This window comes from Thamnophis sirtalis, unplaced genomic scaffold (assembly GCF_051295495.1).
Source record: "Thamnophis sirtalis isolate CommonGarterSnake01/CBP01778 unplaced genomic scaffold, rThaSir2_p1.2 scaffold_2, whole genome shotgun sequence".
Taxonomy (NCBI): Eukaryota; Metazoa; Chordata; class Lepidosauria; order Squamata; family Natricidae; genus Thamnophis; species Thamnophis sirtalis.
Window position 1 is genome coordinate 48,215,300 of NW_028261382.1, and position 12,763 is coordinate 48,228,062.

A 12,763-nucleotide genomic window follows, 5' to 3' on the forward strand; every position below is an offset into this window, starting at 1 on the left:
GTGTGGGGAAAAAAAGGAAACCAGATTGATGCCTCGGGAGTTTTCTGAACTATTTTTATGAAGCGCATGCAAATAAACACAGTTTGACTGTATCTGAACCCTCCTCTCCTCACCTTCATCAATCAGGGATTCTACGGACAGGGTTCGGTTGCGCATGTTCAGGGAGTCGGTGGACTGGGAGAGGATCCTCCGGATGCCCAGCGGGGATTCGTCATTGAACGATCTGAAAAGGAAAGGAAAATGTGTGACCACGAGGGATTGTCGTTGCTAGCTATCTTTGCAAGGTGCAGCGGACAAAACTTTTATCCTCTCTGGCCAACCGGCACATATTCTGGAGGACATCAGTGGGAGGTGAGCTATATAGCTTAACAGAATTGGAAGGGACCTTGTAGGTCATCTAGTCCAACCCCCTGCCCAAACAGGAGACCCTACACTATTTCTGACCAGTCTCTTCTTGAAAGCTTCCGGTGCTGAAGCTCCTACAACTTCTGAAGGCAACTTCTGTTCCATGGGTTGATTGTTCTCCCTGTCAGGAAATTTCTCCTTATTTCGAGGTTGAATCTCTCCTTGGGTGCTTTGGAGAATAGTTCGACCCCCTCCTCCTCTCTGTGGCAGCCCCTCAAATATTGGAAGATGCTCTCCTATCTGCTCTGGTCCTTCTCTTCACTAGACTAGCCAGGCCCAGTTCCTGCAACCATTCTTCGTATGTTTTAGCCTCCAGTCCCTGCATCCCAACAGAATAACAGAGTTGGGAAGGACCCTGGAGATCTTCTAGTCCAACCTCCTGCTCAAACAGGAAAGCCTATGCCATTCTGGACAATGGCTGTTCAATCTCTCCTTGAAAGCTTCCATTGATGGAGCACCCACAACTTCTGGAAGGAAGCTGTTGCACTGGTTAATTGTTCTCCCTGTCTGGAAATGTCTCCTTAGTTCCAGGATGGATATTTCTGTGATAAGCTTCCACTTGTTACTTCTTGTCCTTCCCTCAGGTGCTTTGGAGAAGAAGTTGACCCTCTCTTCTCTGTGACAGCCCCATAAATGTTGGAAGACTGCTATGATAAATAGAATAGAATAGAATAGAATAGAGTAACAAAGTTGGAAGGGACCTTGGAGGTCCTTTAGTCCAACCCCCTGCCTAGGCAGGAAACCCTACACCACTTCAGACAAATGGCTATCCAACATCTTCTTAAAAACTTCCAGTGTTGGGCATTCACAATTTCTGGAGGCAACTTCTGTTCCACTGATTAATTGTTCTAACTGTCAGGAAATTTCTCCTCAGTTCTAAGTTTCTTCTCTCCTTGATTAGTTTTCACCCATTGTTTCTTCTTCTGCCCTCAAGTGCCTTGGAGAATAGCTTGACTCCCTCTTCTTTGTGGCAGCCCCTGAAGACTGCTATGATGTCATCCCTAGTCCTTCTCTTTGTTAGGCTAGACACGCCCACTTTCTACAACTTTCAGAGCAGTCTATAGACGTGTTTTCCTTGAATTTCATAGACAAATCACCTTTTTATTTATTTATTGACTTACCCTGCAATGTTTGTAGTGGAGACACTTTTGGAAAGTGACAAGGTGGGACGGCCTCTGCGGGAGCCCAGCAAGGTCTGCCGAAAACTCTCGGATGGGTAAATGGCAGAATTGGGACGCTCTCTTGTGATGGCTAAAAAATACGGACAGATAGTTCTGTGAGGGTTAGACGAGACACTTCTGTTCTTTTCAAACTCAGCTGCTTTGCATTTTTCAAGCTGGGGAAAAAATACTCTGGATGACCATAAAGAGAAGCCCTGTGGCTCAAGGAAACCTAGAACCTTTCTCCCTTTTCTGGACTCCAATCAGAGTAACGATGAAGATGTGGTTAAAAAAAAGGAAAGACAGTCTGATATTCCAAGAATTGGCAAGATATCCCGAGAGCTGATGAGAAGGGAATTCAACACCCAATTTTCGATTTGCACCCAATTGGCAAATTCAAGTATGTAAATCAAGCCCCATTCTCATTCTTTGTTTATTTTATATTTCTTAGCTTTAAAATTCCTTATATCCCATCCTTCTTAGGTTGGTCTATGACCACAATAAAGATTTTATATACAGGTAGTCCTTGACCTACAACGGTTCACTTAAGTGACTGTTCAAAGTTACAATGGCACTGAAAAAGGGGATTTACGACCATTTTTCACACTTACGACCCTCCGTTGCAGCATCCCCCATGGTCACATGATTTACATTCGGATGCTTGACAAATGACTCACATTTATGATGGGTTGCAGTGTCCCGGGGGCCCTTTTGCAACTTCTGACTGGTTCATTTAACAAACCGTGTGATAAATAATTGGAACCACTGCAGTGATTCACTTAACAGAAGTGGCAAGAGAAGGCGTAAAACGGGGCGGAAAAACTCACACACCCTGCAAACATAAGTGAGTTTTGACTTGCTTAGCTTAATTTACATACTCTCCCTTAGCCACATAAATCTTGGGCTCATTTGGGGTCGTAAGTTGAGGACTACCTTTGTGACAGTCTGTACCAGGGATGGCAAATCTTTTCGGCACCGAATGCTGAAAAGAGAGTGGGCGTGCTCCTCGGGGCCACAACCCGGAACAGGAGATGCCCAGGGGGCCTGTGGGTGTCGGAAAATGAACTTTCGGTTTCCAGCGTGTGCATGCATGTCAGCCAGCATGTCTTCTGGTTACTGCTGCACATGCGAACGGGCCGATTAGCTGCGCATGCTCACGCCGGAAAAGAGAACACCAGCTCTTCTAGTTTCCGGCACTGCCGCAGGCACAAAGGCCTGATCATTGCGTGTCCATGCGTGCCAGAAACCCGGAAGAGAAATGGGCAACGACAGGCACGCCAGGGCGACATGGTTCCGCGTACCATTTCGGGCGCACATGCCCTGGGTTTGTACCAAAGAGAGGAAACTGCCCCCTGCCCTCCATGCCTCCACTGGATTTGGAAGCAGGCGATTCCCAGCCCACACTCACTTTTATTCCTGAGGGACACCGTCTGCAACGCCGAAGTGTTTTTCAGCAAGGCGGCCTTTTGCTGCTGCAGGGGGCGGCAAGAGAAGGAAGAGAGAAGAAATCAGAAAGGCAGCAAGGAGACAAAACTCAGATCAAGGAGCTCAGAAGTCCCTCGGCGATGTTTCAGGGATGCTTATTCGAGGAATTCAAAGATCAGCTGTGAAAGCTGGCAGGGTGACTTTGGGGCCATCACTCTCTTAGCCCAACCCAGCAGCGTTTATTGTTGTGGAGAAAATAGGAGGAGGAAGATTCATTGGGTATGCTCACCACCCCGAGTTATTTGTAAAAAAAAGGGGGGGGGTGTTAAAAAGAAATAAATATGTCTATCGATCAATCTTAGGAAAAGAAATAGCCCTTCTTGAAACTTCTGTCCTCATTTTCTGTCCCCATTTTCTGTCTGGCAGAGTGCTTTTGTAAAATATTAACAGTTTAACAGATGAACAGAGTTGGAAGGGACCTTGGAGGTCATCTAGTCCAACCTCGCCCAAGCAGAAGACTACACTATTTCTGACAGATGGCATTCCAGTCTCTTCTTGAAAGCCTCCAGTGATGAAGTTCAACTTCTGAAGGCAACTTCTGTTCCATGGGTTGATTGTTCTCCCTGTTAGAAAATTCCTCCTTATTTCCAGGTTGAATCTCTCCTCATTCAATTTCCATCCATTATTCCTTGTCTAGCCTTGGAGAATAGTTTGACCCCCTAACTCCTCTCTGTGGCAGCCCCTCAAATATTGGAAGATGCTCTCCTGTCTCCCATGGTCCTTCTCCTTACTAGACTAGCCTGCAATTGTTCTTTCTATGTTTTAGCAGCCTACAGTCCCACCATCATCCTGGTTGCTCTTCTCTGCACTCTTTCCAGAGTCACAACATTTATATGTGGCTTTTATATGTGGCTAAAGTCAAATTTAAATCTGGACAGGATGTGGGTTCTAGCCATGCCCATTTCCTACCACCGTCCATTGTCTGTTCTAGCCTCTAGTCCCCTCATCATCCTGGTTGCTCTTCTCTCCACTCTAGAGTCTCCACATCTTTTTTGTAATGTGGTGACCAAAACTGGATGCAGGATTCTAGGTGAGGCTTTACAGAGTGGTATTATTAGGTAAAGCATCTGTAGGCCAGCTGTTCCAGTGGTTATAGAAGTATTGTAGAAGTAAACTTTCTCAAGCTCAGCCCTCATCCCTCCTAGGTCCTCCGGAAGCTCCAGGACAGAAATTATTTCTAAAAGAATAAATTCTGTGAATTGCCAAATGAATTACAGAGCCTTCCCCATCCCTGACCCTCTCCAATGGTAAAGCCGAGGGAAGAATGCACCTATGCCTTAAGGATAATTCAAAGAACGACGAAGCCCTTTTGTGAAATTTCCATCCAGCCTTGGTCTTTAGTTTTAGGATCATTTTCTAAGCTTTTCCAGAGGGGCTGGAAACTTGAGCATGTTTTTAAAGACCGAAGTTGAGCTCCCCAGGTCCAATCGGGGCGATTCTCCTTTTTTTCTCTCTCTCTACCTGCTCACCTTTTGCTTGACTTTGGTGCAGTTGGGGAGGCTGTCTTTGCATCGGTTGTGGATGGTGACATTGCAGGCTGGGAAGGAAAAAACAAAGGCGGTTTGAGAAAGGGACATCAAAGGACATCACTTGCACACAGACACACATAGACACATACAGTACGGGCATGCGTGACTGATATCCTAAAGCTGAACTTCATCAGAAGGCGGGTGGGAGACCACCAGGAAATCCCAGGGCCATAAGACACCCTGGAAAATGTCTATGGAGATTCTTAGTCATCCAGGTCATAGTTGTCACAAAGGTGATTTTTTTCCCCCCAACTGAACTTTCTGTTTTGTCTTTGAAGACATAGTCCTTACATAAGGACTGTATTGCAGACTGGAGGTGGGGGGTGTCGTATCACTCTGTTGAAGGAAAGCTGTTCAATTATGACACAGGTGGCCTCTTTGACCCCCCTTCTTTCAAACCAGCCTTCCTTTCTGTCCAAAAGAGCGGCCTTTGTCATTTAAATTCAGACGGACTGCTGGATTTTGTCCTGATGGGTTTGTTCTCCTATGTTGTGCCATGCGTTTTTGAAGTGGCTGTTTTGTTTCCCCAATGTACACCCTCCAATCTACAATACAGTCCTCTTAGCGGTTCCAAGAAGGATCCACGCCCATTTGCTCTACTCAGGTGACCCCGAGGACACTGATAAACGTCCAAGTGGCCTCAATGACTCTCTCAAAGGATGCAAATGACCAGCTGCCTGCAAGGAGGATCAATCCTTCCCTTCCCCACCATCCAGCCAGAGCTGAAGAAGCTTCTTGGATGAGAAGCAAAATGTCTTTAAAGAAGACACAAATAAATCTCCAAGTGGCCTCAACGACCCTCTAAAAGGATGCAAATGACCAGCTGTCTGCAAGGAATATAAATCCTTCCCTTCCCCACCACCCTGCCAGAATTGAAGAAGCTTCTTGGATGAGAAGCAACACATTTAAAGAAGACACAAAGAAACCTCCAAGCGGCCCCAATGACTCTCTCAAAGGATGCAAATGACCAGCTGTCTGCAAGGATGATAAATCCTTCCATTCCCCACCAATCAATCAGAGCTGAAGAAGCTTCTTGGATGAGAAGTGAAATGTCTTCAAAGAAAAAGCAGAAAGTTCAGTTGCCTCTCGGACAAAAAAAGCACCTTTGGGTTACACTGGAAAGGCAAGTAATAATAATAATAGTACTTGAGCTTGTTGAGCTACCAACCAGCCCCAAAGACTGTGAATCTCACCAAAGATTAACCACATAATAATAATAATAACAACAACAACAACAACAACAACAACAACAATAGGTAGCAGATAAGGGCAAACCACTTCTATATTATGGCTGTATAGATGTGATTTGAAGGAGACTTTCTTCAGACATAAAACCATAAATACCCATCCCCGTAAAACCTAATTGGCTAGGATTGGCTCCCAGGACTACACACACATCTTGAGTTCAGTATAAAATGGTACCTGCATTTGTCCACCTGTTGTTTTTACACCTTACATTAAATCATGCTAGGTCATAGTCAACATTTTTAGCTGATAGGATAATAGAGTTGGAAGGGACTTTAGAGGTCTTCTAGTCCAACCACCTGCTTAGGTAGGAAACCCTACACCACTTCAGACAAAGAGTTGTCCAACATCTTCTTAAAAACCTCCAGTGTTGGAGCATTCACAACTTCTGGAGGCAAGTTGTTCCACTGGTTGATTGTTCTGTCAAAAAATTCCTTCTTATTTCCAAGTTGAATCTCTCCTTGATCAGTTTCCATCCATTATTCCTTGACTGGCCTTCAGGGGGCTTTGGAAAATAGCTCGGCCCCCTCTGCAGACCCTCAAATTTTGGAAGACTGCTCTCCTGTCTCCCCTGGTCCTTCTCTTCCCTGGACTAGCCAGGCCCAGTTCCTGCAATCGTTCATCCTTTGTTTGAGCCTCCAGTCCCCTCATCATCTCTGTTGCTCTTCTCTGCACTCTTTCTAGAGTCTCAACATCTATATGTGGCTTTTATATGTGGCTAAAGTCAAGTTTAAATCTGGACAGGATGAGGGTTCTGTTTGAAATATTTTGCTGAGAATATATTTGCATAGCAGTCTGGAGGGCTCTGTGAATCACCATTAGCAATTGATCTGAGAAGTACAAACTTGGTTAGAATGGAATTTTTCATTTAGATTGATGAAATTTGCTCTTGGAATTTATTCAGGATTTCAATAGCAGTAAAGGTTCCCCTCGCACATATGTCCTAGTCGTTCCTGACTCTAGGGAGCAGTGCTCACCTCCGTTTCAAACCTAAAGAGCCAGTGCTGTCCAAAGACGTCTCCGTGGTCATTTGGCCGGCATGACTAAACACCGAAGGCACACGGAACACTGTTCCCTTCCCACCAAAGGTGGTTCCTATTTTTCTACTTGCATTTTTACGTTCTTTCGAACTGCTAGGTTGGCAGAAGCTGGGACAAGTAACGGGAGCTCACTCTGTTATGCGGTGCTAGGGATTCGAACCGCCAAACTGCTAACCTTTCCAATCGACAAGCTCAGTGTCTTAGCTACTGCACCACCTTTGATAGCAGTAGTAAAAGCTAAAATAAACTAAACTTAAATCAAGAGATTAGAAAGAAATGCAAGAAAATCCTAATAAGGAAAAAGAAAATAAATAAATAAAGAAGTGACTTTCAACTTTCAACATTTTATTCGGTCCCTCCTCTGGCATCCTTTCGTTCATGATTCTATCCCACTATTTCTTCGTTGTGACTCTTATCCCGCAGCGAATGTCCTGTGGCGAGTTGGCCCCAGTGCCTTATAATCCCTTCCAATTTAGAGATCCTTAACTCCTACCAGCTCCTTAGAGAAAACTGTAATAGGCAAACGAATTTTATTTCCCTTCCAAATTACAGGTAAACCTCGACTTACAATGGTTCATTCAGTGACCGTTCAAAGATACAACGGCACTGAAAAAAGTGACTTGGGACTGTTTTTCAAAGTTACAACTTTTGCAGCATCCCCATGATCATGTGATCAAAATTCAGACGCTTGCCAACTGATTCGTATTTATGACCATTACTCTGTTACAAGGGCATCCCTTTTGCAGCTTTTTGACAAGCAAAGTCAATGGAGAAGCCAAATTCACTTAACAACCAAGTTACTTAACTTAGCATCGTTGTTTAACGACCCCATAATCCCTTGTGGGGGTGGAGTCTGGGCAACTGAATGGACCTGAGTGCTTACTGGCCAGATGCCTTTCCTGTCGCCAATGCAGAGTTTTGTTCAGCAGATACTGTACATTCTCATTGTGCCCAGAGAGAGAGAGAGATCTGTCTCTACCTAGAATCGAACTCACAGCTTTATGACTGTGAAGCGAGCGCTCCACTGCACCACTCTTGACAAGCAAAGTCAATGGGAAAGCCAAATTCACTTAACAACCATGTTATTAACTTATCAGCTTATCGACTGTGGCAAGAAAGCTCGTAAAACAGAGCAAAACTCACTTAACAAAATATCTCACTTAACAACAGGAATTTTGGGGCTCAATTGTGGTCGTAAGTTGAGGACTACCTATACACTACTTCATTGGTAGTTTAGAATTAAGATCCATAGTTCAAAAAAGAAGGAAGGAAGGAAGGAAGGAAGGAAGGAAGGAAGGAAGGAAGGAAGGAAGGAAGGAAGGAAGGAAGGAAGGAAGGAAGGAAGGAAGATTAAGACTGTCCTTGATTTATTCCTAGAATTAGAGGGCTTAACAATCCAATCGGTGTTTAGGGAATCTCTACTTTTTCTTCAGCACTCAGAATACGACTGTCCTGCATTTCCAGTTGTAGCCTAAAGAAACGTGGCACCATTCACTAGATGTAGAGGAAATATTCAGATCAAATATGAATGATGTATGGAGATACAAAATCCCAAGGGAGGAGGAGTATGGGAAACAGGCCAATAAATCAACAAGAACTGAAATACTAAGGCGGACCAGAGATGACGCCTAGAAATAGAATGCCTCCTAATATAAGACCTGTTCTATTAAGCATTAGAATAGAGGTGAGAAACTAGAAAGGGGAAAATATTACGCACATTCCCATATAACATTTTAAAGTTAATATGTAGATGTAAAGTTCAGAAGTTGACAGATAGTTTTATTAAAAAGTAAAAGTTCCTCTAGGGGGCGGTGCTCATCTCCGTTTCAAAGCCGAAGAGCTAGCGCTGTCCGAAGACGTCTCTGTGGTCATGTGGCTCAAGGCCGAAGGCGCACAGAACGCTGTTTCTTTCCCACCAAAGGGGGCCTTATTTTTCTACTTGGATTTTTTACGTGCTTTCGGACTGCTAGGTTGGCAGAAGCTGGGACAAGTAACGGGAGCTCACTCCATTACGCAGTGCTAGGGATTCGAACCACCAAACTGCCGACCTTTCTGATCGACAAGCTCAGCCTCTTAGCCACTGAGCCACTGCGTCCCTCTTATTATGTATACTTAAATAATATTACTATGTTTATTAGCATTGTGAGCCGAGGTGGTGCAGTGGTTAGAGTGCAGCACTGCAGACTACTTCAGATGACTGCTAGCTGCAGTTCAGCAGTTCAAATCTCACTGGCTCAAGGTTGACTCAGCCTTCCTTCCTAGCGAGTAAAATGAGGATCCAGATTGTTGGGAGAAAGAGGATGACTCTATAAACCACTTAAGAGTGGGCTGTAAAAACCACTATGAAGTGATATATAAGTCTAAGTGCTATTGCTAATGTGTATTAAAATATTGACTAATTAAATTATGAATTATATACATGGTGGAGCAAATACTAACATGTGAATAACATTCATTTTAATATTGATAATATCATTATAATTATGTGAGTATGATTCACGTAACTAATATTATCAATATCTTCTCTGTTTTTTATCAAAACTAACGATACCCAGATGCCACATTGTTCATGTACTCAATACTTATGTATGTTTAAAAATCAAAAATATATATATTCAAAAAAAGAGAGAGCAACGTGGCACCATCACCAATTCAGTGACTCAGAGAACGTCCGCCGAGAAACACAAGGCGGTCAGGAAGCGATGTGAACAGGAAGCGAATTTGACTGTTCCGAGAGGCATTTCCTGATTATGTCTGTCCTGGGAAAGGAAGGGAAGGGCAGGAGGGGAGAGCTGCCCACAGTTTTTTGTGGAGTTTTAAAGAAACAGCTGCTTACGGGTCTGCGCTGAGAGGGTGGGAGGGTTTGGGCTGAGGCTCAATTTCTTTGCCAAACCTCCCCCCCACCCCCCGCTCTCAAAAGCCCATTGGCTGTAGCTGGCTTAGATAGATTCAGATTAACAGAGTTGGAAGGGACCTTGTAGGTCATCTAGTCCAACCCCCCCCCCCCGCCCAAGCAATTGATATTTGTCGACTATACAGATGCCAGTCCAGTCTCTTCTGAAGCTCCCACAACTTCTGAAAGCAACTTCTGTTCCATTGGGTGGAAGGGACCTGGTAGGTCATCTAGTCCAACCCCCCTCCCACGTACTTGCTAATAAATGGGAGAGAATTTCATTGAGGATGCTGCACAGAGATTCCTCCTGGTTCTAGTCCACAAGAACTCCTCAACTCCGTGTAAGGAAAACAAACAAGCCAGGCAGGCTCTGAAGAAAAAGATAAACCGTTAAGTGAAATCCAGCTTCCCCCCACAGGCACAGTTTGTCAGAAGCCAGCTGGGAAGGTTGGAAGTGGTTGCAATCCCACCCCCACCCTGGGATGCTGCGACTGGTGTGAATAGAAGCTGTTTGGAGACATTCATTAAGTGTAAAGACTAGTTGTAAGTCACTTTTTTCAGTGCCATTATAAATTTTGAACAGTCACTACATGGATGACTGTAAGTCAAGGAGATCCTCTCCCTTCCCCTCTCATTTCCCTTCCCTCTTCTCCCCTCAATTTCCTTCTCTTCTCCTCCCCCTCTCATTTGTCTTCTTTTCTCTCCCCATTTTCCTTCTCTTCCCTCTCTCATTTCTCTTCTCCTCCCCTCCCTTCATTTTCCTTCTCTTCCCTTCCCTCTTCTTCCCTCAATTTCCTTTTCTTCTCCTCCCCACTCTCATTTGTCTTCTCTCCCCATTTTCCTTCTCTTCCCTCTCTCATTTCTCTTCTTTTCTCTTCTCCTCCCCCTCATTTTCCTTCTCTTCCCCTCCCCTCATTTTCCTTTCCTTCTCTTTCTAGAATCACGACCATGTGAAATGTTAATAACACTTTATAAGGCCTTGGACAACCATTTAAATAGGAGCCAGCCGTGTGCAGCAGCTGTCAAAAAGGCCAACAAAGTTCAACACAGCTCTGCATAAACAGAGGAATAGAATCAAGATCAGGTGAAGGGTTAATACCAATTTATAATGCCTTGGAAAGGCCACACTTGGAATACGGCATCCAGTTTTGGTCACCACCATGTAAAAAGGATGTGGAGACTCTAGAAAGAGTGCAGAGAAGAGCAACAAAGAGGATTAGGGGACTGGAGACTAAAACATATGAAGAACGGTTGCAGGAACTGGGCATGTCTAGTTTAGTGAAAAGAAGGACTAGGGGAGACATGATAGCAGTCTTCCAATATCTCAGGGGTTGCCCCAAAGAAGAGGGAGTCAAGCTATTCTCCAAAGCACCTGAGGGCAGGACAAGAAGCAATGGGTGGAAACTAATCAAGGAGAGAAGCAACTTGGAACTAAGGAGAAATTTCCTGACAGTGAGAACAATTAATCAGTGGAACAGAAGTTGCCTCCAGAAGCTGTGAATGCCCCAACACTGGAAGTCTTTAAGAAAATGTTGGATAACCATTTGTCTGAAGTGGTGTAGGGTTTCCTGCCTAAGTAGGGGGTTGGACTAGAAGACCTCCAAGGTCCCTTCCAACTCTGCTATTGTATTCTATTCTATTCTATTCTATTCTTCTCTGCTCATCTCCCCCTCCCCTTTTTTCTTCCCCTCCTCTCCCACTTTTGACTTCCTCTGAAATATTTTTATGACTATCAGTCTATTCTCCAGCTCTGGATTTCCTAGTGATCCCCTGACTAACCTCAAACCATTTGATTAATTTTTAAGTTCAGCCAAAAGCGGATGATGTGTTGCCACCTAGCTGGGCTTAGTATAAATATTGGTTATTTTTAAACTTTTGTTAAGTTCTTGTAAACACATTTGAAAGCTTACTAAACCGATTCCCTTCGGGGGCCATTTTCAACTGCCAAGTTGTTTTCAACTTTACACAGCAGTCTTACTTCTCTCTCCATTCTTGATCAAGACGGAAGCTTTCAAAATAAGCAGCAGTAGCAAAAGCAGCTGTTTGGGAAAAATCACATGGCAACAGCAGAAGAGGAAGTGATGTCATGTTCTCTTGGCGGAGGAAGAAAAGTTGAGATTGAGGAAGCTAATTCCCCATTATGGGGCAGAACTCCAAGCATTAAAAAGAAGTGAGAATGTCTTTGCAAAAAGCCCTTCCCACCTAACAGGGTCAAATGCATTTTGCCGCAGTGGCTTTAAGGCACCAAAGTGTACCCCGAGGATATGAAGTTTCCTGGTTACATCTCCCTTCCTTTGGCTGCCAACTGAGTTAAACCAAGTCTCCCTGGGCTTTTCCGCACTGCCAAGCTCTCCACTCATCCTCGCATTGACATAAAATCGTTTCTTTGTTTGTAAGCTGCTCACAATCACCTTGTTAGATAGGTGGCATATGCATTTAATAATAGCAACAAAAAGCACTTAGACTTATAGACCGCTTCACATTGTCTTTACAGCCCTCTCTAAGCGATTTACAGAGTCGGCCTCTTGCCCCGAACAATATGGGCCCTCATTTTACCGACCTCAGAAGGACGGAATGTTGAGTCAATCTTCAGCCATTCAGGATCAAACTGCTGACAGTGGACAGAATTAGCCTGCAATACTGTCTCCTAACAGGAATGAATGAATGAATGAATGAATGAATGAAGGAAGGAAGGAAGGAAGGAAGGAAGGAAGGAAGGAAGGAGAATTAGAGAGGAAGGAAAGAGAATTAGAGAGGAAGGAAGGAAGGAGAATTAGAGAGGAAGAAAGGAAGGAAGGAAGGAAGGAAGGAAGGAAGGAAGGAAGGAAGGAAGGAAGGGCAATAGCACTTAGACTTATATACCACTTCACGGTGCTTTATAGCCCTCTCTAAGAGATTTACAGAGTCAGCCTCTTGCCCACAACAATCTGAGTCCTCATTTTACAACCTCAGAAGGACGGAGGGCTGAGTCAACCTTGAGCCTGGCGAGATTCGAATTGCCAAATT

At 44.3% G+C, this 12,763-nt stretch overlaps 1 protein-coding gene across 1 annotated transcript in view; it reads right to left on the bottom strand.

Moving 5' to 3' along the window:
* The window catches only part of ARHGEF2 (Rho/Rac guanine nucleotide exchange factor 2), a 162,810-nt gene that overhangs the window by 28,276 nt on the left and 121,771 nt on the right, over positions 1–12,763 (bottom strand). The window contains exons 8-11 of the mRNA XM_087705352.1: positions 4,520–4,587; positions 2,974–3,037; positions 1,527–1,656; positions 114–223 (exon numbers count right to left, since the gene is read on the bottom strand). Coding sequence (XP_087561478.1) covers positions 114–223; positions 1,527–1,656; positions 2,974–3,037; positions 4,520–4,587 — 372 coding nt within the window. The remainder of the gene's footprint in view (positions 1–113; positions 224–1,526; positions 1,657–2,973; positions 3,038–4,519; positions 4,588–12,763) is intronic.